Source organism: Artibeus jamaicensis, unplaced genomic scaffold (assembly GCF_021234435.1).
Source record: "Artibeus jamaicensis isolate MK-2021 breed Jamaican fruit bat unplaced genomic scaffold, CSHL_Jam_final contig_1539, whole genome shotgun sequence".
Classification (NCBI taxonomy): domain Eukaryota; kingdom Metazoa; phylum Chordata; class Mammalia; order Chiroptera; family Phyllostomidae; genus Artibeus; species Artibeus jamaicensis.
Window position 1 is genome coordinate 3837 of NW_026521299.1, and position 24015 is coordinate 27851.

Below are 24015 nucleotides of genomic sequence, written 5' to 3' on the forward strand. Positions count from 1 at the left end.
CTGATGGTTAGGAAGTCAGGGGGACAGGGAGCAGGGATTGTAGTCTTGTGGGACTGAGCCTTTAACCTGTGGGATCTGACTCTATCAGCAGGTACTTGGTGTTTAACTAAGAATTGAGTTAAATTGTGTAACACTGAGTTGTTGTCACAGAATTGCTTGGTGTGGGAAGAAGTGTCAGTAGTGACAGTAGTGCTGTGAGTACATAGAAGACAGGAGTGGTTTTTCCTTTACAGCTGTACTGGGGGAAGAGAAAGCAAGAGGTCAATAAGAGGGCTCCCTGGCCATCCTCTCATCCCGGGGGATCTGAGCCAGGGCAGTGGTGGCTGGGCCCGCTCTGCAGCATGCATTCCAGCAGCACCTTCCTGCCATTACTCCACCTCTGTATGAAGCTGGCATGGGAAAGCAACCTTGACAATGGAGGAACACCAGGCTCCTTGGCACCACAGTCTGGATTTAGGGTGCCAGCCCATTATAGGAGTTATCTGAGGATGTCAGCACCAGACACCTCAGGCTTCTGAATATTGTTGTATCCACAGCTGGCCAGGGAGGGGGACTCAGAATACTTGGAATAGCCCCTGGTCTCACGGTAAGCTGAAGTTGGGTGTGGCTCCTCTCATCTAGAGAAGGAAGAGGGGAGACTCCTAGCTAGCCTATGTTCAGGTTACCCAGAATGAATCAAGGTCACGTGAAGACAATCTTATCCAAGACATTGTTACTGAGTTTTCCAAAACTGTAAGTGAGCAGACTGGGTGGGGCCTGTCCGTGAGTCGCCTTGGTATAAGACCCAACAATTAATGCTGGAAGGAGAAGACCTCTATTTATAACACTCCAACCTTGGGGTTGGTTCAGAGCCTCAGCACGGAGCCCTCCTTCCCCACAAGACCCGGCATTTCCCATGCTCTCTACAAGGCTACTAGCCAGAAACCAGAAACCCCAAAAGTTTCCCATGTCCTTATCTTATGTTGGCTGCGCAAACAGTTCTCCATTCTCTCTGATCGAAGTCACCATCCTCATGCAGCAGCTCTTTCCTTCAGGATCTGGGATACATGTTCATCAGCCTCCGTTTTAGTCCAGGAAAGCAAAGCATGTTTTGTGTTACTCTGGATCATGGTGAAACTCAGGAAAGGCGCAAGTCTTTAAGATTTTATTTATTTATTTTTAGAGAGGGGAAGAGAGAGGGAGAGAAACTGCATGGTTGCCCCTCATGTGCCCCCTACTGAGGATCTGGCCCGCAACTCAGACACGTGCCCTGACTGGGAATTGAACCAGCGATTCTTGGTTCACAGGCCAGCACTCAATCTACTGCGCTATACCAGCCAGTGCTGGAAAGGCACAAGTCTTAATAATTCAGGTCAAATTCAGGTGTAGCAGGACAGGATCTTGCAAAGAAGTCCTTTGCAGCTCCCAGGCTGCCTGGCCTCCTTTCTCACTATAAACTGCATCCTGCTTTTCTTCTTTCTAAGCCAAGTGGCAGACAGAGAGAGAGAAAGCAGGCAAGTGAGCTCTCGAGCGTCTCTCATGGCTCTTCTACTCCTTCCAAGCCACATGGTCCAGGCCACTTCTCCTTCCCAAGCTGCGTGGTCCAGAGGCCCTACAAGGCTAAGAGAGGGTGGCAGCATGTGAATTTAAATCCTAACCCTGCTCCTCCTCCATGACCCTATTTCTGACTCCTCCCACCTCTGGCTATGTCTGCCAGTACTCTGGTCTCTTCTGCCTTTCTTGGCTGCCATTGTTAGTCTACCATTGTTAGCGTGGCCCTGTGACATAGGAACCACTTCCAAGCCTCTTCAGCAGGCACAGCAAACTTCTCCAGCTACATCTGGAGTCAAGTTCATGCCCATTTCCTGGCTCTAGGTCTGCCATAGCAACTTAAAATACCTATGAATCTAGGCAGCTTTTACTGATATGCAAGGTACCTCTCAATGGCTGTCCTCTGATTCTCCCTCCCTCAAGCCAGGTTAGTGGGGAACTTCTCCATTTTGGGGATCTTTATATTTATTCCCTGTTACAGTTTTATTCCCTGTTACATTTATTCCCTTTATTCCCACATCACATCCATGGTCATTTCCCCACCCTCCCATCAGAACAGCACTCGGCTTTTAGCCTCACACATCCCCTCTTCCACATAGCTGGTAGCAGTGTTATTCAGGTTCCTGGAAACCTCATCCTTTGTCAGCAGACATGGGAACCACATCCCCAAGCCCAGCCCAGTGCCTCCTTTGCAGTCTGATTCACATGCACAATTCAGAGATGCTGGACAAGCCAAACGCACCTGCCTTTCCCTGGGGTGGTCCTTCTCCAGCAAGAAAATGTTACCACTCTTGTCAGCCTAACCAAGGAAATAAGTAGGAGTTCCTCTCAGTTGGGTCAGAGATCAGGTCAAAGAGAAGTCAGGTCACATCGTGAGAAGGTTAGTGACCCAGCTTCCATGCAGTCAATCATCACAAAAGCCTGTACCATGAACACTGCAAAATAGGTGCACTGCCCAATGCAGTGGGGCAGTTCTGAAGAACATTTTTTTGCTGTATTCTTAGCCCATGCTGCAAAAAGTTGAGGCATTGGAGCTCCTGAGTGACTGACTATAAGCCACCACCTCTAGGTTACACCCAGGGAATTGGGAACAGCCGGGTGCCTCAGAGCAAACACAATGAGCTGTCATGGAAGAGTTGGGGAGACATCTGACCCACTTACACAGGCACTCGACAGAGAGACAAAAGTGAGAAATCAATGTAGAGGACTGGTTTGGGAGTGCCTGGTTGAAACAGAAAGGTTCACCAGGTCCTAGCTGCCTTGTTGGCTGGAAGGCTTTCTGTCTTCCAAGGTTACATACAGTTCATCTCCCCTGTTCACACGAAACTTGTTTTCAAAACGGTAAGTTTTGTTTTTCCTCCCCTTGTCCCTCCCATGGACTATAGTCCTGAACATACAGCCCCTAAAATGGAGAAGAGACTTTACAGTTGATTAGGGTTTTCATATTAGTTAGACACTACCCAGGATGTTTGGGGTTTTTAAGGCATTGACTTAAAAGATGCGCGTCAGAGTTACCTATCTCACAGCAAACTGTAGTTTGCCTTCAAGATACCAGTGTTTCTCTTCTGAAGTCATTTATGTTACTCAAATTTTTCTTTGTCTTTCTTCATAGGCTAATGCAACCATAAGGGTTTTGTTTTTAGTGCATACCGACCGCAGCACGCTTTACTAGTAACAGGTCCCCGTTTGCCATACAGTAAGTTCTTTTTCACTTAAGAATTTGCATGACTGTGTTTCGAAGTCAACTTTAAAAATGCATAAGTTATAAATACACAAGAAAGAGCAACTTACCAAACCTCATCTAAGAAGAACCCCTGAAATTTTTCCTAAGACTGTATATACATTTCAGTTCCACCTTTCCCATAAGTTGATCCAAATATCTGGAAGAAAATAACTAACAGTCTGCATCTTTGTATGTATTTATAACTTGATGTAATAAATCGTATTTTCTTTTTTTAAATATATTTTATTGATTATGCTATTACAGTTGTCCTATTCCCCCCTTCATTCCCCTCCGTGCTGCACACCCCTCCCCCACCGTTCCCCCCTTTCATTTATGTCCATGTGTCACAAGTTCTTTAGATTCTATATTTCCCATACTATTCTCGCCCTCCCCCCTGTCTATTTTCTACCTACTGTCTATGCTACTTATTCTCTATACTTTGTCCCCCCTTCTCCTCTTCCCACTCCCCTGTTGCTAACCCTCCATGTGATCTCCATTTCTATGGTTCTGCTCCTGATCTAGCTGTCCTCTTAGTTTGCTTTTGTTTTAGGTGTGGTTGTTAATAACTGTGAGTTTGCTGTCCTTTCACTGTTCATATTTTTTATCTTCTTTTTTCTTAGATAAGTCCCTTTAACATTTCATATAACAAGGGCTTGGTGATGATGAACTCCTTTAACTTGACCTTATCTGGGAAGCACTTTATCTGCCCTTCCATTCTAAATGAAAGCTTTGCTGGATAGAGCAATCTTGGATGAAGGTCCTTGCTTTTCATGACTTGGAATACTTCTTTCCAGCCCCTTCTTACCTGTAAGGTCTCTTTTGAGAAGTCAGGTGACAGTCTGATGGGAACTCCTTTGTAGGTGACTGTCCCCTTATCTCTTGCTGCTTCTAGGATTCTCTCCTTCATTTTAATCTTGGCTAATGTAATTATGATGTGCCTTGGTGTGTTTCTTCTTGGGTCCAACTTCTTTGGTACTCTCTGAGCTTCCTGGATTTCCTGGAAGTCTATTTCCTTTGCCAGATTGGGGAAATTCTCCTTTATTATTTGTTCAAATAAGTTTTCCACTTGTTGCTCTTCCTCTTCCCCTTCTGGTACTCCTATAATTTGGATGTTGGAACGTTTAAAGATGTCCTGAAGGTTCCTAAGTCTCTCCTCATTTTTTCTGAATTCTTGTTTTTTCATTCTTTTCTGTTTGGTCATTTTTTTCTTCCTTCTGGTCCACTCCTTTTATTTGAGTCCCAGTTTCCTTTCCATCACTATTGGTTCCCTGTGCATTTCCCTTCATTTCAATTAGTTTAGCCTTCATATGTTCCTCTAATTTGTGACCAAAATCAACCAGTTCTGTGAGCATCCTGATCACCAGTGCTTTGAACTGTGCATCTGATAGGTTAGCTATCTCTTGGTCGCTTAGAAGTATTGGCTCTGGGGCTTTGAGCTGTTCTTGAGCCATAATGTTTTGGTCTGTTTGCACATATTATGTATGAGGGGTGGAGCCTTAGGTGTTCACCAGGGCGGGGCCACCCAGGTTGCTGGGTTGTGATGCTGTATGTGGGGGCAGGGTCAGAGAGGGACAATGGCGTTTGTTCTGCTCTCTCTCAGATCTGTCTCCTCTGCTGCTTTCCACAAGCAAATTGGGCCCTTCTGGTGCTGGTTCCTGGGTGTGCGGGCTTGTATACCCTCCAGAACCCTGTGGGTCTCTCCAACAAACTCTCTGTGAGCCTGGGAGCCTCTCCTGGCACCTCAACCCCGAAAGTCTTTCCAATTGGTGCTTTCAGGCTCTTAATTCCTGTCACTGGGGCCCTAGCCTGAGCAGTCTGTCTCACTGCTCGATCCTTTGCTTGGTTTTTCTGTGCTTGAATGCGTGACCGAGGTCAGCCAGCTGCCCTGCGCCCTCACTGGGTCCGCCCGTCCCCACCCCACACCTGGGATCCCCCAACTGCCGCTTGGGTGTCTGGGTTGGTCCCACCAACCTTTCCTGCCTGACCCCCCTCCACCACTGACTCCACTCCGCCGCTGACTCCACCCCTCTTACCAGTCTGGCTGAATGGTTTGTTGTTGTCAGACTTCCGTACAGTTCAATTTTCTGTGTTTTGGCTGTGTTTTTGTTACTAAAACTTTGTTGTCTTTAAACTTGGTTGTGTGAGGAGGCATAGTGTTTCCACCTATGCCTCCATCTTGGCCAGAAGTCAAATCTTATTTTCATTAACAACAAGAAAATAAATCGAAACACTGGGCTCTGGGAATGGTCCAAAATTGCAAAGGAAAAATTGAGGCGAGTGGAGCTGAGAGCTGTACTGATTTCCATGTTGATTCCAACAATCAATACCCACTAAATGTTCCTCTCCAGATGCCTCACACACCCTCACAGGCATCCATTTGGTGCCTGCCCAAGTCCATTGCCAAATCCTTCACTCCAGATGAAGAGATATCCTGTGGCTTTAGTCCCTTCAGTTATTAAGGGCCTTTTCCAGAAAAGTCCAGACTCGGTACTTCACCTGATCTTGGTCCTGCGAGGTCGCCCCTCTACAAGATTATTCATATAATTTGCTGGTAACTTACTTCTGGCAGTTAAGCAGTCATGTGCTTGATAGGCCAGATCACTGTTCTTGTCCTCTTACTGTTACAGAACAGACCCCCTCCCCCTCTTCCAGGGTTCCCCTGTACTAGCTTCGCCTTGCCTGCTGCCAGGGAATTGGAATTAAGGCTCTCAATGCCAGAGTTTCATGAAAAGGAGAGGAACTATTTATTCAAAGTTGTACAAACTTAGAGTGTAACTTAATGTCTTCATTAAAATCTCAAAGTCCCTTAAAACACCCACAAACATAAACAGTCCTTCCTTCCACTCCCTTGCCCGGTCAGGGGTTCTGTATCTCAGAAAAAAATAGAAGTCTGTGGCTCAGCTGGATCCTGGTTCCTCTCAGTAATCCGTGCTTGGCTGGGCAGGCCTCCCACGGTTCCCAGCACCATTAGCTATGTCGCTGCGATCTCCGGTTAATCCAAAACCACGTGGCGCCTTCTCATGGCCCACTGGGAGAGTCCTTTCACCGCCCCCCCCTTTCCTTCCCTGCAAGGTCTCGCATTGTTCCTGTCCCTAGTCCTGCATTGTCTTTCCTGCTCCCTGAGCTGCCTGGCTACGGGAGCCCCCAAACCATGTGGTTCCAATCTGTATGGTCGCCATGCCTGGGTTTAAATCCTGGTGTAAATCTCCCTCTGCACCTCCATTTCCAACTCCTGCTAAAATCTGCTACACTTGCCAGCATTCCTGTATTTTTTCAGCTTTTCTGGGCTGCCATAGTAAGTCCTGGCAGGCATGGCCCCATGGCACTGAGCAAACTATCTCCAAGCTCTCACACAGGCCCCATAACCAGGGGGAGCTGCCTCCCAGTTATCTCATGGGTCAAATTCACCCCCATCTTCCTGGTTCAAAGTTTGGCCACAGCTACTTAACATACTATGAAACTAACCAAAAATTAAAGATACATCAAATGACCATTTTTGCAGTTATTTGCAAAACTGTTGCTATGCAAAACATCTCTCAGTGGCCCTGCTCCATGTGTCCCATCCCCCAGTTCAGACTTGTGGGGGCAAGGACATCCTATACTTTTAATATTTCCTGGACACACAGAGTTCTGTACCCTGTTACAAATCCTTCTTGGGGAGGGCCCTGGTTGCACCCCATTACATTGCCATCTGGTAGGCTCAATGCCCCCACATCCTTTACATCCAGTAGTGTGTTCACATTTTTTTTAACATATCCAGCATGGTGAACATGAGCCAGAAGTTGGGTTTTGCCAATTTTCTGGCCCCTGACCTCCAGGAAACTCTGGTAACTCCATTCTCTGTCTCTCTCTCTGTCTCCCCCACCCTCAACACACACATGAGATTATGAACATCTCTTCTGGCTAAATTGAACTAAACCCCTATTTTGTGTGTGTGTGTGTGTGTGTGTGTGTGTGTGTGTGTGTGTGTTTAAAGAAGCCATTTAGACTGCATCCCTTCTCTCTCACCCTCCCAAAGAAAGAGAAGAATGATCATCAGTGGCCATTAGCAGTTAAAAAAGCAACACCAAAGCCTGCATCATGCTCAGGAGAGAATGCTGTGCCCCCTCCCCATGGTTTCGGTGCTCTCCACGTTCAGAGAAGCTTCTGTAGTAACAACTACAGAAATGGTCCCTGAAAGTATAGTTTTTGCAAGTGTGTTTGATTGGGGACTTTTGTTTCTGAGGCATGTACAACTAGAGCATGATATGGTGGCATCATAATTTTAATTACCTAATAATTACATTTTATTTTAATGCTACTCAGATGGTTAGGTAATAAAAACTTGTTCAAAACAATCTACTGAATGGTTTTGCCAAAATAGGATTTTCTTGAATTAAAGGATTTAGTTGGACACTCAGTGACGTAAAACACACTCTTCAGAGTGGGTGAAATAGCAACACATGCAGGTAGTGTGGGGTGGGGGCAAGGGGCAGTGGGTACAGGGCAGGGCAGGTGCTTATACTGACACTGCACCACTGAGCAGCTGCCACCTGAACTTGCTCTTGTCCCATGGTTACCCTGCTTCAGTGCAGTGGCACCAACTGAAGACCTTTGGTGGAAAAACTATTGTACAATTTCAGAACCACAAAACGTAAGGGCATTTAGAGGAGAATTTAACTTCCTTAACAACTGCAGAACCCATCTGCTCCCTTGTACCCCCACAGTCGCTGCCTTGTTCTGTTACTCCTAACTTCTGGGTCTCAGGTTTCAGTATCTCCTGGGCGCTTGGGTTTGGGTTTTGGAAACTTCCTCCTGGCAGAATAAAATGGGATAGTAGAGGCCAGGCTAGACACAGGCCCAGACCTTTGGGGGCTCCCCGTGCCTTACAGGACAGCGTTCCAACTCCTTTGTTATGGGGGTAGAGTCCACAGCCCCTGCCAGGGCCCACCCACGTTCCTCACAGCTGCTGAACCAGTTTCTTTCAGGAAGGACCCCCACATTGTTCTCAAAACACCCCGAGGGGGAGGTGCGTCCAGAGGCCCCGCCCATAAGAGGAAACGCAGGTGTGATCGAGGCGGAGGGGGCCATCTTGGACTCGGGCAGCTTGCCCAACTGTCGCTGTCTTCGGAGGCTGCGGGCGTTAGCGCCGCAGCTACGTGTAGGGGTATCGTGGAGGCCAGGCGGACAACCCCCTCCCCACCTAACTTCTTGGCCGACCTGTGCTCGTACTCCAAAGGCTCCAGCGCTCACCGCTCCCGCGTAAAAACCTCAGATCACTCAGCATTATGAGTGGCAAGCGCTAGCTCCTGGGGCTTGAGATCCCCTCCCCCCAGGTCACTAACTATAACTAACTGACTGGGAGATGATAAATTCTCAGCATGAAACTCCCATACAGTGCTTCGTAAATGTCTGAGGTTTTCCTGCAGGAGATTGCGTGGTGCCTTGTAGCCACCACCCTTCCAGCCACCATTGGTGTGGGAGAGGGAAAGGGAGGGCCCTCTCCACCAGTGCATCTATCTTATGACTCTTTGAAAGCCAAATTGGATGGGCTTGGGATTGGCAAGACTCCCTCAGGAATGAAAGTGAAGCACCTGGGTCCTTTAGGACTTGCATGTGACCATTTTGGACAGGTATCAGAAACAGACTAGGATGCCCCGGACTGGAAAGACTGTAGATCGTGGAACATTTAAATGCCCCCATGCTTGTTATTTTTACCAACTCTGGCTACCTCCCCATAGGGACTCCCATGCAGCACAAAAGTGCTAGAAGGAAGAGCTGTGTATGTGCTAGCTTGAGGACATGGGGAAGCAGAAGCCAAGTATGGGTGGTGGCCCCAGGAAGGGTAAGGAATTCAATCCAGGCCTGAGATGTCCTGCAGGGGTCCCCAGACGGGTGCAGCTGCTCCACCAGCTCCGCAGCCAGAGGCCACTGGTTGGGGTTCCCGAACCTCTTGTAGAAGGCAGAAAACTTACCTGGAACTCAGATGACAGAAGTGGCTAGAAAAGGGGCTAGAGAGTAGGGGGGGGCCCGAGGCATTCTAGGGGTGTAGAGAACCACAGCCAGCCCTTTATGGGATCCTGGAAGCCTAAGATGAGACCTTATTCAGTAATAAACCAGGTGAATGCCAGGTATGTCCAAGTTCCCCCAGTTCATCTTGATGGAAAGAGGGGTAGTCAAGGATACAAAAATTACCAGTAGGAATGGGGGGACGGCAGTTTATTTTCACTCTCAAAGGGTGGGGGTGGCCAGTGGGCTCCCTGCATTTGGCTTAATCAACAACTTCTCTTCCCAATTCCCTGGGCTGTACAAGGTAGACAAGTTACTCTACTCCCTACCCACAGGAAGGGCTTAGGCCATAAGTATAGGGGATGGGGGTCTGGGGATAGAGGTCAAGTATTCACAGTTTCCCCTGCACACCCCCAGATTACACTGTGCCCAACCCATGAGGGAGGATTCCAACCTTGGGGTTCCTGGTGATGTTAACAGCCCTTCTCTCACTCAGAAACCTCAAGATGAGCTCACTAGCCCTTCCCTGACAGTAACAAACCATAGCCCTAAACCCTGGAGTCTGTGCAAGGTGGGGTCCTCAGCACTCCACTCTGCCAAGGCCTCTGCCCTTTTTATATGGAGTGATGGGACAGGCAGCCTTCACTAGTAATGACAGCATCGGGAACCGGTGGTGAGGGGAAGGGAGAGAACCAAGCACCTTAGGAGGCAGATTTGGAGGCACCTGATGGATAAATTCAGACAGCTCCGGTCTGCACCCTCACTCCACACCTCAGACCCTAAATCCCTGAGAGTCCAACTGCCAAGGCAGTATGGGATGGGGGGACAGTTGAGCAGGTCCTGTTCCCCAACCCCAGCTAGTCCTGTTCTTGGGGAACATGATGCTTTGGAAGGGTCAGGATTGGGCTCCAGGCCCAGCTTTAAAGCTCTGATCTCCCAGAACAGCCAAATGTGTTCCTGGGCAACACAGGGCAGGCCCACTAACCCCCTGCACCCCAGATGTCCTGGCCTGGAGCAGAGTGGTAGAAATGGGGTGGGGGAGGTGTCTTTCTAAGGGTATTATAAAAAGCTAAAATCATTAAGGACTTCCCGGGGGGAAAGTGCCTCCCAGCTTCTTGCTTCCCTAAGTTATCAACCTCCCCAAAGCCCAGCAGACAGAGCTGAGCCCAGAGATGGGGCCCATTAGCACCATGAAATGTTGGGGTACCCCTGAGGCCTGACTGACCCCTGAGCAGGGACACTTCAAAGCTGGAGTGCCCACTTGCTAAAGCTTCTGTATTCTTGAGGGGAGGACCCCTGCAGGGGAGGTGGTAAGGGAAGAAGGCTTAGCTGAAGTCCAGGCAGGGGTCTCGACTGGGACCCCAAAGAGCCCCTCCTGGGGTCATGACTTGAAGAATCTTCGTACCACAAACTGGCCCAACAGAACCACAGCCAGAACAACCAGCACGTTCCTGATAGGGCCGTTGGCCAAGTCCAGGGCTGCCACCTGCCAGACGAGACAGAGTGGTCAGAGAGGAGCTGGCAGTATATGCAGGCACCAAGGGACCGGAGGGGGTGGGAGGGGCTGGGACAGGGGCAGCCCCGGCAGCACATGCAAGGCTGCCAGTGCTGGGCACTCACCCAGCCTCCCCGTTGCGCGATCCACCGGGCAATGCAGTGATGCCGCATGAAGTCGACCACGAAGCGGGTCACCTGGCCCAGGAAGCCAGTCAGTCCACGCTGGTAGACATATAAGGCCAGGCGGTAGCCAAAGCCCAAGAGAGCCACCACTCGGCCCCAGTTGATGCCACTCTCAAACAGGCTGCAGGCAGAGCATGGAGGCCATCAGTGGAAGCCCCCCAGGAGGTCCGTCAGCCTGCTTTCCCCTTCCCACCTCCTTGTCCCCCCACCCCTCTCCCAGCTGGAAAGCAAAATGGCTTAGGTGTGACACAGAGTGGCAGAGGCTGCCCCAGCCTGGCTGCTGTTTGAGAAGAGCCTGTGTCTCTGTGAAAGGAGAGAGCTTAGAGGACACAGGAAGGGGCTCCTGCCACCCTGGGGCCCCGCTGCTGGGGGCGCAAAGGGCACAGACAGGGCATGGCGCAGAGAGCAGACGTAGGCAGCAGGAAGGTTACCTGTGGGCGTTGCTGCTGGCCTGGCAGCCCGAGGGACAGCAGAGACAAAAGGACAGAAGAGGAGGTTAGGACAAATCCTGGAATCACAGTGGGGTGGAGGGGGGCCTCTAAGGACATGGGCAGGATGTTTCATCTCTTCTAGGTCTACTGCCTAGTCCTGCTCTCACCCCCAGCTGCAAATATGCCCTGATGCTGACCTCTCTGACCCTGATGGTGACACTAGCTAACACCTTGTAGGTGTGGACACTGTACTAAGCATACTTCCCCCATCTTAGAGAGGAGAGAGAGGGCTAGAAAGTTTCACAAAGCCAGTTGAAGTGGCAAAGCTGAGCTCTGACCCTGGTATTTGGTCTCTTTAACTACCACACCGCCTGCCTGTCCATGTGGCTACAGCATATGGAAGCCATTTCCAGGATCTGGTAGCAGGTGGCTGCCTTACCATCTTTGGTGTGCAATGTAGTTCTAAATCAGAAGGACAGCTGTATCCTAGCCAGAGTGGGGCTTAGGAACATCCCCATCCAGGGCCCTTCTGCAGTTCTGATCTAACCAGTCAAGCGCCCGGAGCCAGAGCTCACAGACTCTGAGTTCCTGTACCAGAGATGAGTCTGGGACCCGGTGAGCAAAGGCACGTGAGTTAATGCAGACATGGGGACAGCAAACATGTCTCCTGAAACTGACAGAGAAGTGTGTGTCTCCCATCAACCGGGCAGGGCACAGCACAGTGGTGATGCACAGCAGAGAGGTAGTGCCCAGGGCTACCTGGAGGCGATCTTGGTGAAATACTCATAGGCGTTCTCTGCAGTTGGCTGCAGGCGATGCAGCATGGTCTGGAACTCCTCATCATAGCGCTGGTTGATGGCGTCCCCGATGATGGCCAGCTGCCGACCCACCTGCCCCATTATGCTGGAGGAGCAGGAGGCAGCAGGTGAGTGACGGACAGTACTCAGGCCTGGGGCCCAGGCTTACAGCTGGGGCTTCTGCCCGAGATGCCCCTGGCCTTGTGCACCCTTCCTTGGAGGTCCTGACAGTGTTCTCAGACACAAGGGCCAGGCCCAGGAACAGGGGCCCCCACGGGGGTGGGAGCCCAAGATGAAAAAGGAACAACTAAAGAAAGACAAGACCCTCCCCGCTCCCAGGATCTGCACAGTGACCGCTGTGAACCTCCGCCTCCCTAAAGACATCCCCGTGGGACTGCTGCTCACCTGGCAGGTTCTAGGGGCAAGGTGACCATCTCGGGGTCAGCAGGGGCAGCCGCCCCCTCAGCCTCCTGCTCCTGCTGATGGCGGTAAAAAACGTAGTTGTGGAAAACCTCCTCTGTGTCCCGGACTACCTGCTCCTCTGAGGATCAAAGCCGGGAGTCAGGGAGGGAGGGCTGGACCTGGTAGCCCTATGCTGTGGAGACGGTTACTCTCCCTCAAGGCCGTAGCTCTCCTTGCACCTTAGTTAACACCTAGTGCTTCTCTGTGTGAGTTAGTCTTCTGGTGAGTCCCATTTAATCCTCATCTAGTGAAGTAGGCGATACCCACATTACAATGGAGAAACTGAGCCTCGGGGCAGGGCGACAGGAATGTAACTTACACAAGGTCATAAGGCTGTAATGAGTGGTGGAGCCGGGATAGAACCCCAGGTATTTGGGCCCTGAATTTAACGTGCACACAGGGGACCCAGCCCATACGACTTAGGGAATGTGGGGCCATAAACACTACACAGGAGAACAGCGACAGACCTGGGACTGAACCCAAAGTCCAGGGAACAGCCTGTGACTGCAAGGTGCAGGCTTCTCTGATGGTCCCCTTGGAAGAAGGAACGGCAGCCATCTTACTTCCTTCCCAAAGTCGTAGCAATATTTTCCCTGTTGAACAGACCTGACTCCATGCTAAGCCAACTACTTCCTTATTTCTCCTGCTGCTCAGATAGGCCAGCCACTCCCCACTCTTCCTTCTGCTCATCCCCTCCCGCCCCCTGCCCACGCTGGGATGGCGCTGTGCCCAGTCTCTGCAGCAACTGTGGCCCGGGCTCCTCCCTGCTCCCAGGGCTTAAACTTGACCTCACTGTAGCCTGAGCCCAAAGGCCACTTGCACTGTGCGGGGAGACATTTTCTCCTATATCCAAGGTGAGCAAACTGAGGCAGGAGAGCCTGCCCATAAGCTCTTCCTGGCCCTGTCCACTTCTGTTCTCTCTGCCTCACAGACAGCCCTGGTGGTCATGGGTGGGGTGAGGGGGCGGAAAGACCCTTACCTGAAGTGGAAGACGGGGCAGGCTCTTCACACCCCTGCCCGGGAGGGCCTGGTCCTTGCCCAGAAGCCATTTTTCAGGTCTCAGGGGACAGCAGTGTTAGTCTATGGGGAGGAGTGAGAAAAGGCCGAGCAGATGGGGACAAGCAGGGACCACTGACAAGAGGTTTCCACAGCCACATGGGAGTGAGGGGGCACAGTCCCAGCTTCAGCCACTTGTATTTTACTGGCAACTCTTCAGGGGAGCCCAGGAGTAAAAAAAGCAAGGCGGCCAAGATTCACACCAGGGGATCTGCACCCTGGCATCCAGGGCCAGAGGAGGGGTGGCTGCGGCCGTGCCCTAGTGCTTCTCGAGTCTCATTTCACCTCACCCCTGGAGCCTCCGGTACCCTGCCCAGCACATGTTTACCACAGGCTTACCACCTTCCAGCCAGTGACCCATGGAGGCTGGCCTCAAAGGTCCTGCTCCCCCAGGCTAGTCAGAGCACACCTGTTTTCCAACTCAGGCCTGTTAGCCACAACATTTCTGAGTGCCTATGGTTTACTTCTACCAAGTATCAGCACCCCCCAGGGGCTGTCAGACAATGAAATCGCACATTAACCCAGCCAGGTAAGCCCTGTCACACCCATTTCACAGCTGGGAGAAGTGAGGCGCAGAGGGGTTAGTGCCTGAGGCCACACAGCTCATCAGGGAGTGAGGCTGGTTATCTGAATCTCCAGGAGTCTATATACTCAACTTTCATTTAAGACTTATTTTCCAGTTTGTGGACCTCAGAGGATGTCCTTTCCAGGGCCATTTTTCCTAGTTACATCTGGCCTGTGCCTTCTCATGCCCGCCTCGCAGCCAGCTGAGGACGCCTCAGGGTCTTCTCCAGGCCCTCGGCCTGCCGCGCACAGGCGCCCTCTCACCCCACACTTGTCCGCTGCCCTGGGGGCCTGACCCAGACCCGCTCTGTGAACCATTAGCACTCGGAGAGCGGTTCCTGAACCAGAGCTGTTTCACTTTCAGTTTCGCATCCCCTTCGTTTCCCCCCACCACCGAGCCGCTCCATCACCCAAGCAGGGGTGCCCCTCCCTGCATTCCTGGGGAGGGTATGCCCCAACCGGCCAGGCAGAGCCACCCCTTCCCCCTGCGAGACAGGGATACCCTCCCTCACCCCCTTTCTCTCAGGCCAGGGCCATTTTTGAAAATGCCCACAGACCCTTTCAGAGCGGGTGGGGGAGGGCTGGACCACCCTGCACTCGCTCTCCATTCCTCCTTTCCCAGGGTGGGGCCAGGGAGAAGGCAGACCCTCGCTCCTCCATCCCTGGGCTCCTCAGAATAGGCCTTTGCCGGGCACACCCCCACCCATCCCAGTAGCTCTTTCTGGAAGATGCCCTTGTCTCTCCCCTGGTCCCCAAAACCCGGCACCCAGGACACCAGGGCCAGAGGATGCTGACCACACCAGCAACTCCCTTTCCCGTTACCCTGGGGATCACTGCCGGAGAGCGGGTGGAGCCTCACCACAGCCCCAGGGCCAGCGGCCTCCGCCGACCTGGCCCTACCCCAGCCCCATCCAATTGGCAAGACTTCCTGGTAGGGGGAGCCTCCTGCACCCCACCTACTGGGCTTGTTGAGCTCAGAATGTTCCCCAGTGGAAATGGCATACTGAGCTGCAGACCCAGTCTAGGGCTCCTGGGGCGGCAGGAAGTGCAGTTAAGAGTTCTCTTCAAGCCCTTGCTTGACCTTGGCTCTGTCCTCCATTCCTGCCCCCCAGACCGCTGAAAGGCTTGGTTCTTTGGCACTTCATTCTCAGGTACCCAGGGCCGGGGCATGAGGAGCAGCCAGAGGGAGCCCTGGCTGGATCAGGCCCCCAGCAGGGGTTGGTGAAGGTGCCCGGGAAGCCTCTCCTTTCCCACCAGGCTCCCAGGGGGCTTCCTGCCCCGCCCCGAACCTGGGGTCGCCCAGGAGTTGCCGAGAATGGAGAGGATGGGCGGGACCCTCCCTGCTTACCTGCCCAGACCCTGGCCTAGGCCAGGGATGGCTCAGCGGGACCGAGGCTGGAGATCCCGAGGGGCTGCTCCAGGGGTAGGTTCCCAGGCCCAGCTTCTCGGAACACGTGTCAGTGAATTCCTGGTGTCTGGACACAGCCTCGGCTCATCCCAGCACGGCCCTGGAGACCCAAGAAGCTTCGGCAATCATAGAGGTGCTGGCTGTTGCCGGTTCCAATCAGCTCCCTCTAGAGGAAGTTGCTCTTCGGTCGCCGGATGCGGATGTACAGTCTCCCAGCCAGGGGGCGGACTGGGCTTGCCCCCGCCCCAAACCAGAGCCCCGGCGGTGACTCCTCCCCTACTGCTTTCCCACCCTTGATCGTCTTCTCTCCCTCGCAGCAATCAATTCCAGTAAAAAAAGCTCCAGTGGTGAAGTTTCTTAAGCCCCACTAGTGCCATGCACTTCAGCAAGCATTGTCTCACTGAATCTTCCCGAGAACCCTTGGAAGCGATGCCCTCAACTTCACGCCCTGTACAGATAAAGCAGCTGAGGCTCAGCTGGTTTAAGGCACTCTCCCAAAATCTCTGAGCGGGGTTCATAATCAAGTCTGGAGGTGCCATGGGGAATAATAATACTAAACTGAGATTTAACATGCAACTAGGTGTACCAGGCACCTCAGTGGTCCCTGGAGATAGAAATCCTGATGGAGATAGGCAGGCAAACAGACAAAACCACAATGAGGTCTGTGCTCCCACCTGGGCACATGCAAGCTGAGTGTTCAGAGGGAAGAGGACAAGGAGGACGGATGGTGTCCGGCTGCCAGCAATGGTTTTCAAGGACAGAAGCAGCCACAGCCTGGGGCAGGACCAGCCAGGTAGAGAGGGTGGGCCGAGTCCTCAAGGGCCCTTGCCCCATTCTCAGGCAGAGGGGGTGGGGGGGCTGCCCCCAGCTTCCGCTTCCGGCTCCCCACCCACACACTTCCTCACCACCTACCCCCAGACTGGCTCCCTATGCCTCCTCCCCTGCCTTATAAGCCCCCTGACCTTTCTACCCCTAATTAACCCCCCCACTACGTCCCACCATCACTCCCCACTCTCACCTGCCTGACCTTTGCCTTCTAGAACTCCTGGAAGTTTCCAACTGTTGCTTTTAATTTGAAAACTCATCCCATTCTTAAGCAGTTGGTCCTGGGTGGAGTTGGTCCTCCAACCCCTGGATCGCAAATTTTGTGCCACTCCTCCATGTTCCACTTTTTTCGTAGCCTGGTGGGGAGCAAGGGCAGCCCAAAGAGCTCTGGCAAGGCCCTGTTGGGAGATCAGCAGTGCCCCTTGAGAGAGCTGGCTGCTGCGTCCTTGGTGGCAACCGGCCAGAGGGAAGTGGGGAAGAAGGATCCCAGGCTGCAAGCCTCAGTGCCCCACACCCTCTCTATGGCCCTGCCACAGCACAGTCCCTCAGGGCTGGGGATGGGGGTTGGGGTCTTGGGCATCACAGCCCCAGGTGCAGAGGTAAAGTCAGTTCTGCCCAGAGAAAGCCTGGAGGTTCTAGGCAATCTGTCTGAGAAGGAGGAGAGGGAAGAGGAGGAGGAGGAAGAGGCAGTAGAGGAGGCCTCCGGAGATACAGGGACCTCAGACAGGTGAGTTACTGGGCTGCGGGTGGTGGGAAGGGGCCTGGGGTGGAGGTATTAGAACAAAGCCTGGATGTAAGCTCTGAGAAGGGTATGGCAGAGCACATACTGGGGTGGTACCAGGAATGGTACCAGAGCACCTGGATGGGAAGAATGGACCCATCAAGGGTGAGGAGGCGTCTGAAGATGGGGTGTGTGTGTGTGGAGGGGGACGAGGCACAGAGGAAGCAGAGATGAGGGTCCTCCCACAAATAATGGGCTGTGGGGAGGCTCCAAAAGGAAAAGGAGACAAACTGGGGGGTCAGAAAGGAGTGTGTCAGGGTGAGCTGGCCGCCACTGCTTCCCAGGTCCTGTCCTGGCCCGTCTCCACCCTTCCCCACTCTCTCCTTCCTGGTTCCCACAACCAACACTCTGCCTCCAGGATGAAGCCCCCAGAGGGAGCTCTGGGGAGCAGGAGAATAGAGGGGCTGAGCAGGGCCTGTGGGAGAGCCTTGGGAGTTGTGGGGGTGTCGGGCCCCACCTGCCACTCCCACCTGGCTATGCTTTGGGATCAGGGGCCACTCTCCCCAAGCCCTGGAGGTGAAGCAGAGGGCCACAGGACCACCGGAGGTCAGCCCCGAGGTCTTCACCAGGGAGGAGGAAAAGGAGTGTCTGCTGGACGGTGAGTGCAGTGCTACAGGTGTGGGGGAGGGCCAGACGCCAGGACTCTGCAGGGGCGCGGGGCCTGGAAGGACACAGTCTGCGGGAATGCCGGGGGCAGGCTGCCTGAGGTTCAGTTCCAACTCCACTGTGCCGAACGGTGTGATGGTAGCAAATTGCTCAACCTTTCCGTGTCTTCGTTTTCTCATCCATATTAAATTAGAATGCAGTAGTACTACCTCAGAAGACAGTAGCAAGGATTACATGAAATGTCCTTTGTGAAGTGCCCAGAACTGTGCCTGGCACATAGTAGGTATTTGCTAAAGAAAACCAGGAAAACTTACCCTCGGCTCAGCCCTCCAGGGGTCCTTGCCCTGTTGGGCCTGGGCCTGGCCTGGCACCTCCCCCTCCCCCCTGCCATTGCTATCGGATGGTTGGTGACACTGCTGTTGACAGGAGACCTCAGGCTGGCCTCTTTGAACGTGGGGGCAACTCCCTGGAACCACCTCCTCACCTTGTACAAGCAACTTCAGAAACTGGCCATGGCCAAGGTCTGTGGCACCAAGCTGGGGTAGTAGTGGGGGAGGTCTGGGTGAGCCCCTCCCCACACCTGGCTGGGATATGTGGTGGGAACAGTCCTCTTCCTTAACCTTTTGGGAGCTGTTCCCTCCTGCTTTTTGTTTTACAAAGGGATGGGGCTGCAGGCTTGGGGCCTTTCTTACTTGCTCAGAAAGACACACTCTCAGTTTCCTATAAAGGAAGGCTCACCCCACAGGAGGAAGGTGAGGAAGAGGAAATGGAGGAAGAGGACAGCTCATTCCAGCTCTGTGTTCCAGGCATTGTCACCCTCCAGTCGCCACTGCATAAGACATTTAGGTCAACAGACACAGTGGGTAAGTGCAGCGTCCCCACATCCTCTCCCAACATGCCCCAGGCCCAGGGAGTCCCAGTTGGGTATCTGTACTTGGATGTAATACCAGTTCTTACCACCAGGTGGTAACATAGGACATAAGATGGCCTCTGGAGAAGGGGCCAGTGTTTGGCTGGGCAGGAGGCCACACTCCCTCTGGCTAGGGTCCTCCTCCCTCAGGGTTTGAGAGACAGCACCGTGAAGGTTGTTACTGGGGCTGTGGCTCCTCAAGCACCACTCTTCCCCGGCCTGGAATTCTTTTTCAGTGGCCACCTCCATCCGTGGTTTTCCCATCACATATGCACTGCTGTGACCAGAGGGTGTCCCTGAGGGCAGATGAGAGAATGGGGGATGGCGATAATGTAAAATCATTGTTGACGTTCACATGGTCATTTCTATGGGCCACATCCTCTTCTAAGCACCTTTCACAGAATAACTTATTATGATTCTGAGGTAGGTCCTATTTACTCTCCACTTCACAGTGAGGAAACTAGATACAGAGAGGTTAAATAACTTGCCCAAGATCACACTGCTAGTAAGTAAAGTGGCAGAGCTGAGATTTGATCCCAGGCTGTGTGGATGGTTCTAGACCTATGCTTTTGAGTTGGTGGCTGGAGGGGGCGCAGATAATCTGCCCTTTGCACGCTGTTCCCAGGAGGCGATGAGACACACTCATGCTTTCAGGTGGGAGCCCATGGAAAGTGAGTTTCTTGGGGAGAGCAGGGCGGTGAGGAGGTGGTGTCTGGCTGGCTCCAGGGGATAGATGAAGAAAGCACTATGGCTGGGGTGACAGGAGAGTGCGCAGGGCCAGCCAGGGCGAGGTTTGGGAGCCGGTGCTGCCACCTCTTCCTGCAGCCTCCAGCAGTTCGCTTCCCCTGTTCCCGCCTGTCCCTTGCCCATCTCTCTGGCTCTCAGGCTTCACGGAGCCAGAGTTAGAGAAGCTTCTGGTAGTACAACAGGAGTCCCGCCTCTGGAAGATGGGCGGCCCCGAGGGCCAGGAGCCACTGAAGCATCCCGAGATCTCCCTGGAGGAGGCAGGCATCGTGCACGACCAGGTATGCTGCCCGGCCTGAGGACACGGCGGAAGTGTGGCTGGAGACTGCCATGTCCACCAGCGCTAGCCTGGCTCCAGTCCCAGCCCCCTCCCCCTCTGCCCGGGTGGGGAAAGCCAAACCCCTTCTCGGTGGTGGTGCTCCTGGGGGCAGGGCCATGACCCTGCACTCACACATGCTTCTCCCACAGTCTCTCTGTCTCACATTTGTCCCAGAGTCCAAATGTCCACTTTTGAGGCTTAACTTTGCCATTTACTTGCTGTGTGGCCTGGGCAGGTCCCTTTCCCTCTCTGGGCCTCAGTTTCCTCATCTGTACAATGAGGGGACTTGTCTAGGTGGCTTCAAGTCTTTCCAGAACATCTGTAACTCCCGAAAAGTTGCTCATTGTTTGTTTCCTCTCCCATTCACACCTGTAGCTACTCTCACAAACACACATAGGTGCGGGGCAGTTATCGGGCTGGGTCACACCGAGGACCATGCACGGCCCAGCCTCCTGGACAGCAGCGTTAAATGTTATGCCTGTCCTAGCTTCTCTGACTGCCCATTGATGCATCTGTTGGTACCCCTTCTGAGTTAATTCCTATTCATTGGTCAGCTCGCTCCTTCACTCGGTGGACACGTGCCCTGTCCGTCTATTGGTTTTCAAAAGGACGGAGCACAGGATTTGGGGGCCAGTCTTTAGTCCGAGTGCCTGCTCTGGCACTGACTCGCTCTGTGACTTGGAATGTAGGCCTTGGTTCCTCTGCCTGTGAAGGGGGACTGCCAGGAGGGTCAGATGAGCTGGAGAATGCACAGCCCTCACCTGCACGGGGAGGGCACTCGGTATTAGGGATATGACGCCCTCTGTGGGGCTCTGACTCCCTTCGCACCGTCCTGGGCCCACAGCCCCTGTCACAGGGCACCCCTCTGTGCCCCGCGGAGCAGGGCTGTGCTGTGGGTCCCTCACCCACGCAGGCAGTCAGCTTTGGCACGGCCCCCCACTGTTGCATTTCCCCTTTTTCTCCCCTCCAGAACCACCCCCTGAACGAGTCTGCCCCTACCCAGGGATTAGAGTCCTGGAGTAGCCTGAACAGCATTGGAGGGGCCCTGGAGAATTTCTGGGGGGGTGACCAGTGGGGGCCGAGCTCGGTCCTTACTTGGGGGGCACAGCTGCTCAGGAATATCTTCCTCCTCTGGGGGTTTCACAGGTCTTGTCCTCACGACCATGCTCCACTCTCTTCTTGTCTGTCCTCAGGGACGTCACGCTGATGGGGAAGGAAGCCACCACCCAGCCTTTGGGGAATGCTGGGGACCTGGGAGAGAGGCACTGAGGCAGCTGAAGCACCACCCTAGGCTGGAGAGAAGGGTGCAGAGCCCCCCTGGTGTGGTGTATAGCACAGAGGTGAGGACGGGGAGGGGATGGCTGGGGTGCTGGACTCCTGAGGCTTTGAAGGAACACCCCAAGTTGGAGAGAGAGAGTTCCCTCCATTTTATGAGAGGGAAGTGGACCAGAGTTAGGGGGTCTGGGTCAGCTGCGGGGACATGGTAGAGGGTCTGGGAAAAGTGGCCTCAGGGTGTTTGTCTCTGGGAGTAGGCGGGGAGGTTCTGGGCTGCAGAGCCAGGACAGGAAAGCCCGAAGATGCTGAAGCATTTTCCTCCCCCCACTTCCGCCCCCAGCACCTTCTCCTTGAGGAGATGGATGAGATGGGAAACTGGCCTCCAGAGTGAAGCTGGTGCTGGCCCGAGTCTCCCCTGCCCCCGGTCCCTGGAACCTGCACAGGGACGTAGCCCCTCTTTTTAGGGAACATCCAAGGAGTTCCCAGGACCAGGGGGTCTTGGGATAAATGGTGTCCATGCGTCTGCAGGGTGGGCCTGCCCAGCAGACTGTCCCCACCAATCAGACTCAGGCCTGTGGTGTTATTAATAAAGCCCTGTTTGACTCTGGCCTCCTTGGCTGTCTGTCTGTGGATCCTGCCCCTCATCTTCAACCATGAGCAAGCTCAGTTCATCTGGGCTCTCAGTCTAGTCCCCAGTCCATGCCTCTGGGGCTGCAGAGCCCTGGGCTCCAGCGGGCGCGGTGGGGCATCTGAGCAGGAGGACAGGAGGTGTGTGCATCTGACCAGGGATGGGAAGGCCCCCGGCCCAGACCTGCCCCCGTCAGCAGGACCCTGACTTCCCAGGCCTAAGTTCCCAGGCCCGGCTTGTGGCCTCACAGGGAGGATCCGGTAATTCTCCGGCAGGAAGTTCCTGCCCAGCCAGCACAGGGACAAAGCCAGGAAGGCAGCCCTGGGACTGTGGGGACTGCCTCAGGGGCTGGGCTGGGGCAGGCGACGGGTTCCTGGGGCCAGTGCAAGGGCAGCGAGCAGGCCCTGTCTTGCTGCCCCTGGTTGCAGCCCACCCTGCCATGCCCAGTGCCAGGCGCCCCTGTACGTCGTGCGTGAAGGAGGTCCAGACATCTAGAAGGCCAGGCAGCAAGGGCGGGCTTGAATTGGGGGCTCACAAAACTATGACCTTACCGTCCATGAGAAGGCACACCCTCGTACCAGTGATCCGGTGGGAGGCAGGGCCAGCCCACTTTGCACTCCAGATGGTGCTGTGGGGTCGGGTAGAGCCAGGGTTCCTCTTTTCCCTGGACGGGGTTCAGCCTCTGAGACTCTAGCATGTGGGAGAGAGGGATCTCACGTTGCCCCAGCTCTTCTCAAAACCCACAACTGCTATTTACAGAAGCTGTGTGGCCTTCTCTGTGGCCCGCTCTGAGTCTAGCCTGGGCCCTGTTGCTGAGCTGAAGTTCAGTGTCAGAACAGACATGGCAGCCTCTCTTAATCACATGATTAAGGCATGCGCTTAGGGGAGGGGGAGGGAGACTGCAGTGACTGGCCTCCTGTCCCCACTCAGCCCAGGGGAAAGTGATGTCCCTGCCCCCCACCCCCCAACCTTGGAGAGAGCAGGTGGCCCACAGGTGGGATGGGGGGCTTTCTGCTGTGCTTCCTGGCCACAGCACCTGGAATCCCTGACTCGGGCTCTCAGCTGGAGGCTGGTGGAAGGGCCCATGCAGACTGCTGTCCTGAGTCAGCCGGGAAACGGCCTTGTGACCACATGACTCACCTGTGCCCTAATCACATCCTCCCTGAGTGTTGGCTGTGGGGTGGGCCTCGGGCCTCGGAGGGCGGCCTGTGGGTTCCCTGGCTGCACCTAGACCGCTGCTCTCCCCTGCATTTACCCCGTGAGGGTATTTCTCCTCCTTCCCTTCCCGAGAGGACCCAAACTTGGTGGCAGCAGTGCCTGGTTGAGTAGGGAATCCTGGGCCCAGGCCACAACAGGATGGAGCTCGGGCCCCGGCCCCTGTTGCCTGGGGTGTGGCTGGCCAGTGGGGCAGTGGGTTAGGGTGGGCCAGGCCTGCTCAGGCTAAGGCTGTGAGGAGTGAGGGGCAGAGTCCCTGCTTCAGTACGAGGGGCTCTGCTCCTTTCTCTCCCTCTTAGTCAAGTGAGGGTCGTGCAGCCTCTGTGCCCACCCCCAGCCACTTCCCATGATCTGCAGGGAGGAAGGTCTGAGCAGCTGGGAGGGGCAGCTGCTGGCGCCGGGGCAGGAAGCAGGCACGGAGGCAATGGCCTTTCGCAGCGCCTCAGGGCCCTGGGCTGGCCTCTGGGGATGGTGGCAAAGGCAGTGGGGACAGGGCCCAAGGACGAGCTGTGGGAGGAGGCCTGGCGGGCAAGTGCAGAGGGCGGGGCTCGGGCTCCTGCCACACCCACACGGAGAGGGCCCTGGAGTTTCTGAAAGGTTTCAAGGGAACCACAGATGCATCTGTGGGCCAGTCCGGAGGACTGGGTGGCATTTAAAGTTGCCGTCCCCTCCTGAGTACACAGGTAGGTACGAGGAGGGCTGCCATGCCCTGCTAAGTAGGTGGGCCCTGTACGGGGCGCTTGGCTCTGGGTGACAGGACTCTGAAACCCAGCGCAGGTGCCTCCTTTCCACTGTCTCTGAAGGGCCCGCTGGGATGGCAGTGGCCGTGGTCAGGCTGTGGGTTTACGTCCAGCTGTGGGCCGGAACCTGCCGAGTCTCACCGCCCCCTCAGTTCCCATCTCCCGCATTTCCTGCCGTCTCTGTTCCTACCTGTCTGTGTGTCTGTCTCATTCCCTGTAAGCCACCCCCTCTGCCGCCTGCCCTTCCTTGCCCCTCCCCCTCTCTCTCCATCACATAAAATGTTTCAGAAGAGAGAGAGTTGGAGGGGAGGTCATGTTCGAGGCTTGTCTCTG

At 54.2% G+C, this 24015-nt stretch overlaps 2 protein-coding genes and 1 non-coding gene across 4 annotated transcripts; 1 reads left to right on the plus strand and 2 right to left on the minus strand.

Moving 5' to 3' along the window:
* Window positions 1–7231: 7231 nt before the first annotated feature.
* Window positions 7232–7442, minus strand: LOC119041259 (small nucleolar RNA U3). Its single transcript, XR_005081011.2, has one exon. It is a non-coding gene; the product is annotated as a small nucleolar RNA U3 (small nucleolar RNA).
* Window positions 7443–9418: 1976 nt separating this feature from the next.
* Window positions 9419–15832, minus strand: BAK1 (BCL2 antagonist/killer 1). Of its 2 annotated transcripts, XM_037134445.2 has the most exons (7): window positions 15580–15832; window positions 13591–13691; window positions 13079–13204; window positions 12555–12690; window positions 12112–12255; window positions 10862–11042; window positions 9419–10727 (listed from the first exon to the last, which is right to left on the minus strand). In XM_037134445.2, exons 2-7 carry the CDS (start codon window positions 13658–13660, stop codon window positions 10623–10625), a joined length of 762 nt encoding a protein of 253 aa, XP_036990340.2. In that variant the 5' UTR covers window positions 13661–13691; window positions 15580–15832; the 3' UTR covers window positions 9419–10622. The 2 variants fall into 2 exon arrangements, with proteins under 2 accessions (XP_036990340.2, XP_036990341.2); XM_037134446.2 differs by lacking the exon at window positions 13079–13204.
* A 158-nt stretch (window positions 15833–15990) lies between these two features.
* On the plus strand, window positions 15991–20019 carry LOC119041219 (gametogenetin-binding protein 1-like). The gene is made up of 6 exons (XM_053668974.1): window positions 15991–17191; window positions 17737–17843; window positions 18278–18372; window positions 18597–18714; window positions 19647–19786; window positions 19999–20019. The coding sequence occupies exons 1-6, from the start codon at window positions 16800–16802 to the stop codon at window positions 20017–20019; spliced, it is 873 nt and encodes a 290-aa protein (XP_053524949.1). The 5' UTR covers window positions 15991–16799.
* The last annotated feature ends 3996 nt before the right edge of the window (window positions 20020–24015 follow it).

Excerpts from the sequence above, each read along its gene's own strand:
- LOC119041219 (XM_053668974.1), top strand. The coding sequence starts at position 16,800 with ATGTTCCACTTTTTTCGTAGCCTGGTGGGGAGCAAGGGCAGCCCAAAG. Across the intron at positions 18,373-18,596 it reads AGAAACTGGCCATGGCCAAG|GAGGAAGGTGAGGAAGAGGA; the intron begins GTCTGTGGCACC and ends CTCACCCCACAG. Across the intron at positions 18,715-19,646 it reads TAGGTCAACAGACACAGTGG|GCTTCACGGAGCCAGAGTTA; the intron begins GTAAGTGCAGCG and ends TCTGGCTCTCAG.
- BAK1 (XM_037134445.2), bottom strand. The coding sequence starts at position 13,660 with ATGGCTTCTGGGCAAGGACCAGGCCCTCCCGGGCAGGGGTGTGAAGAG. Across the intron at positions 13,205-13,590 it reads TGCCCCGTCTTCCACTTCAG|GGAAAATATTGCTACGACTT; the intron begins GTAAGGGTCTTT and ends TCTGTTCAACAG. Across the intron at positions 11,043-12,111 it reads TTCACCAAGATCGCCTCCAG|CCTGTTTGAGAGTGGCATCA; the intron begins GTAGCCCTGGGC and ends CTCTGCCTGCAG.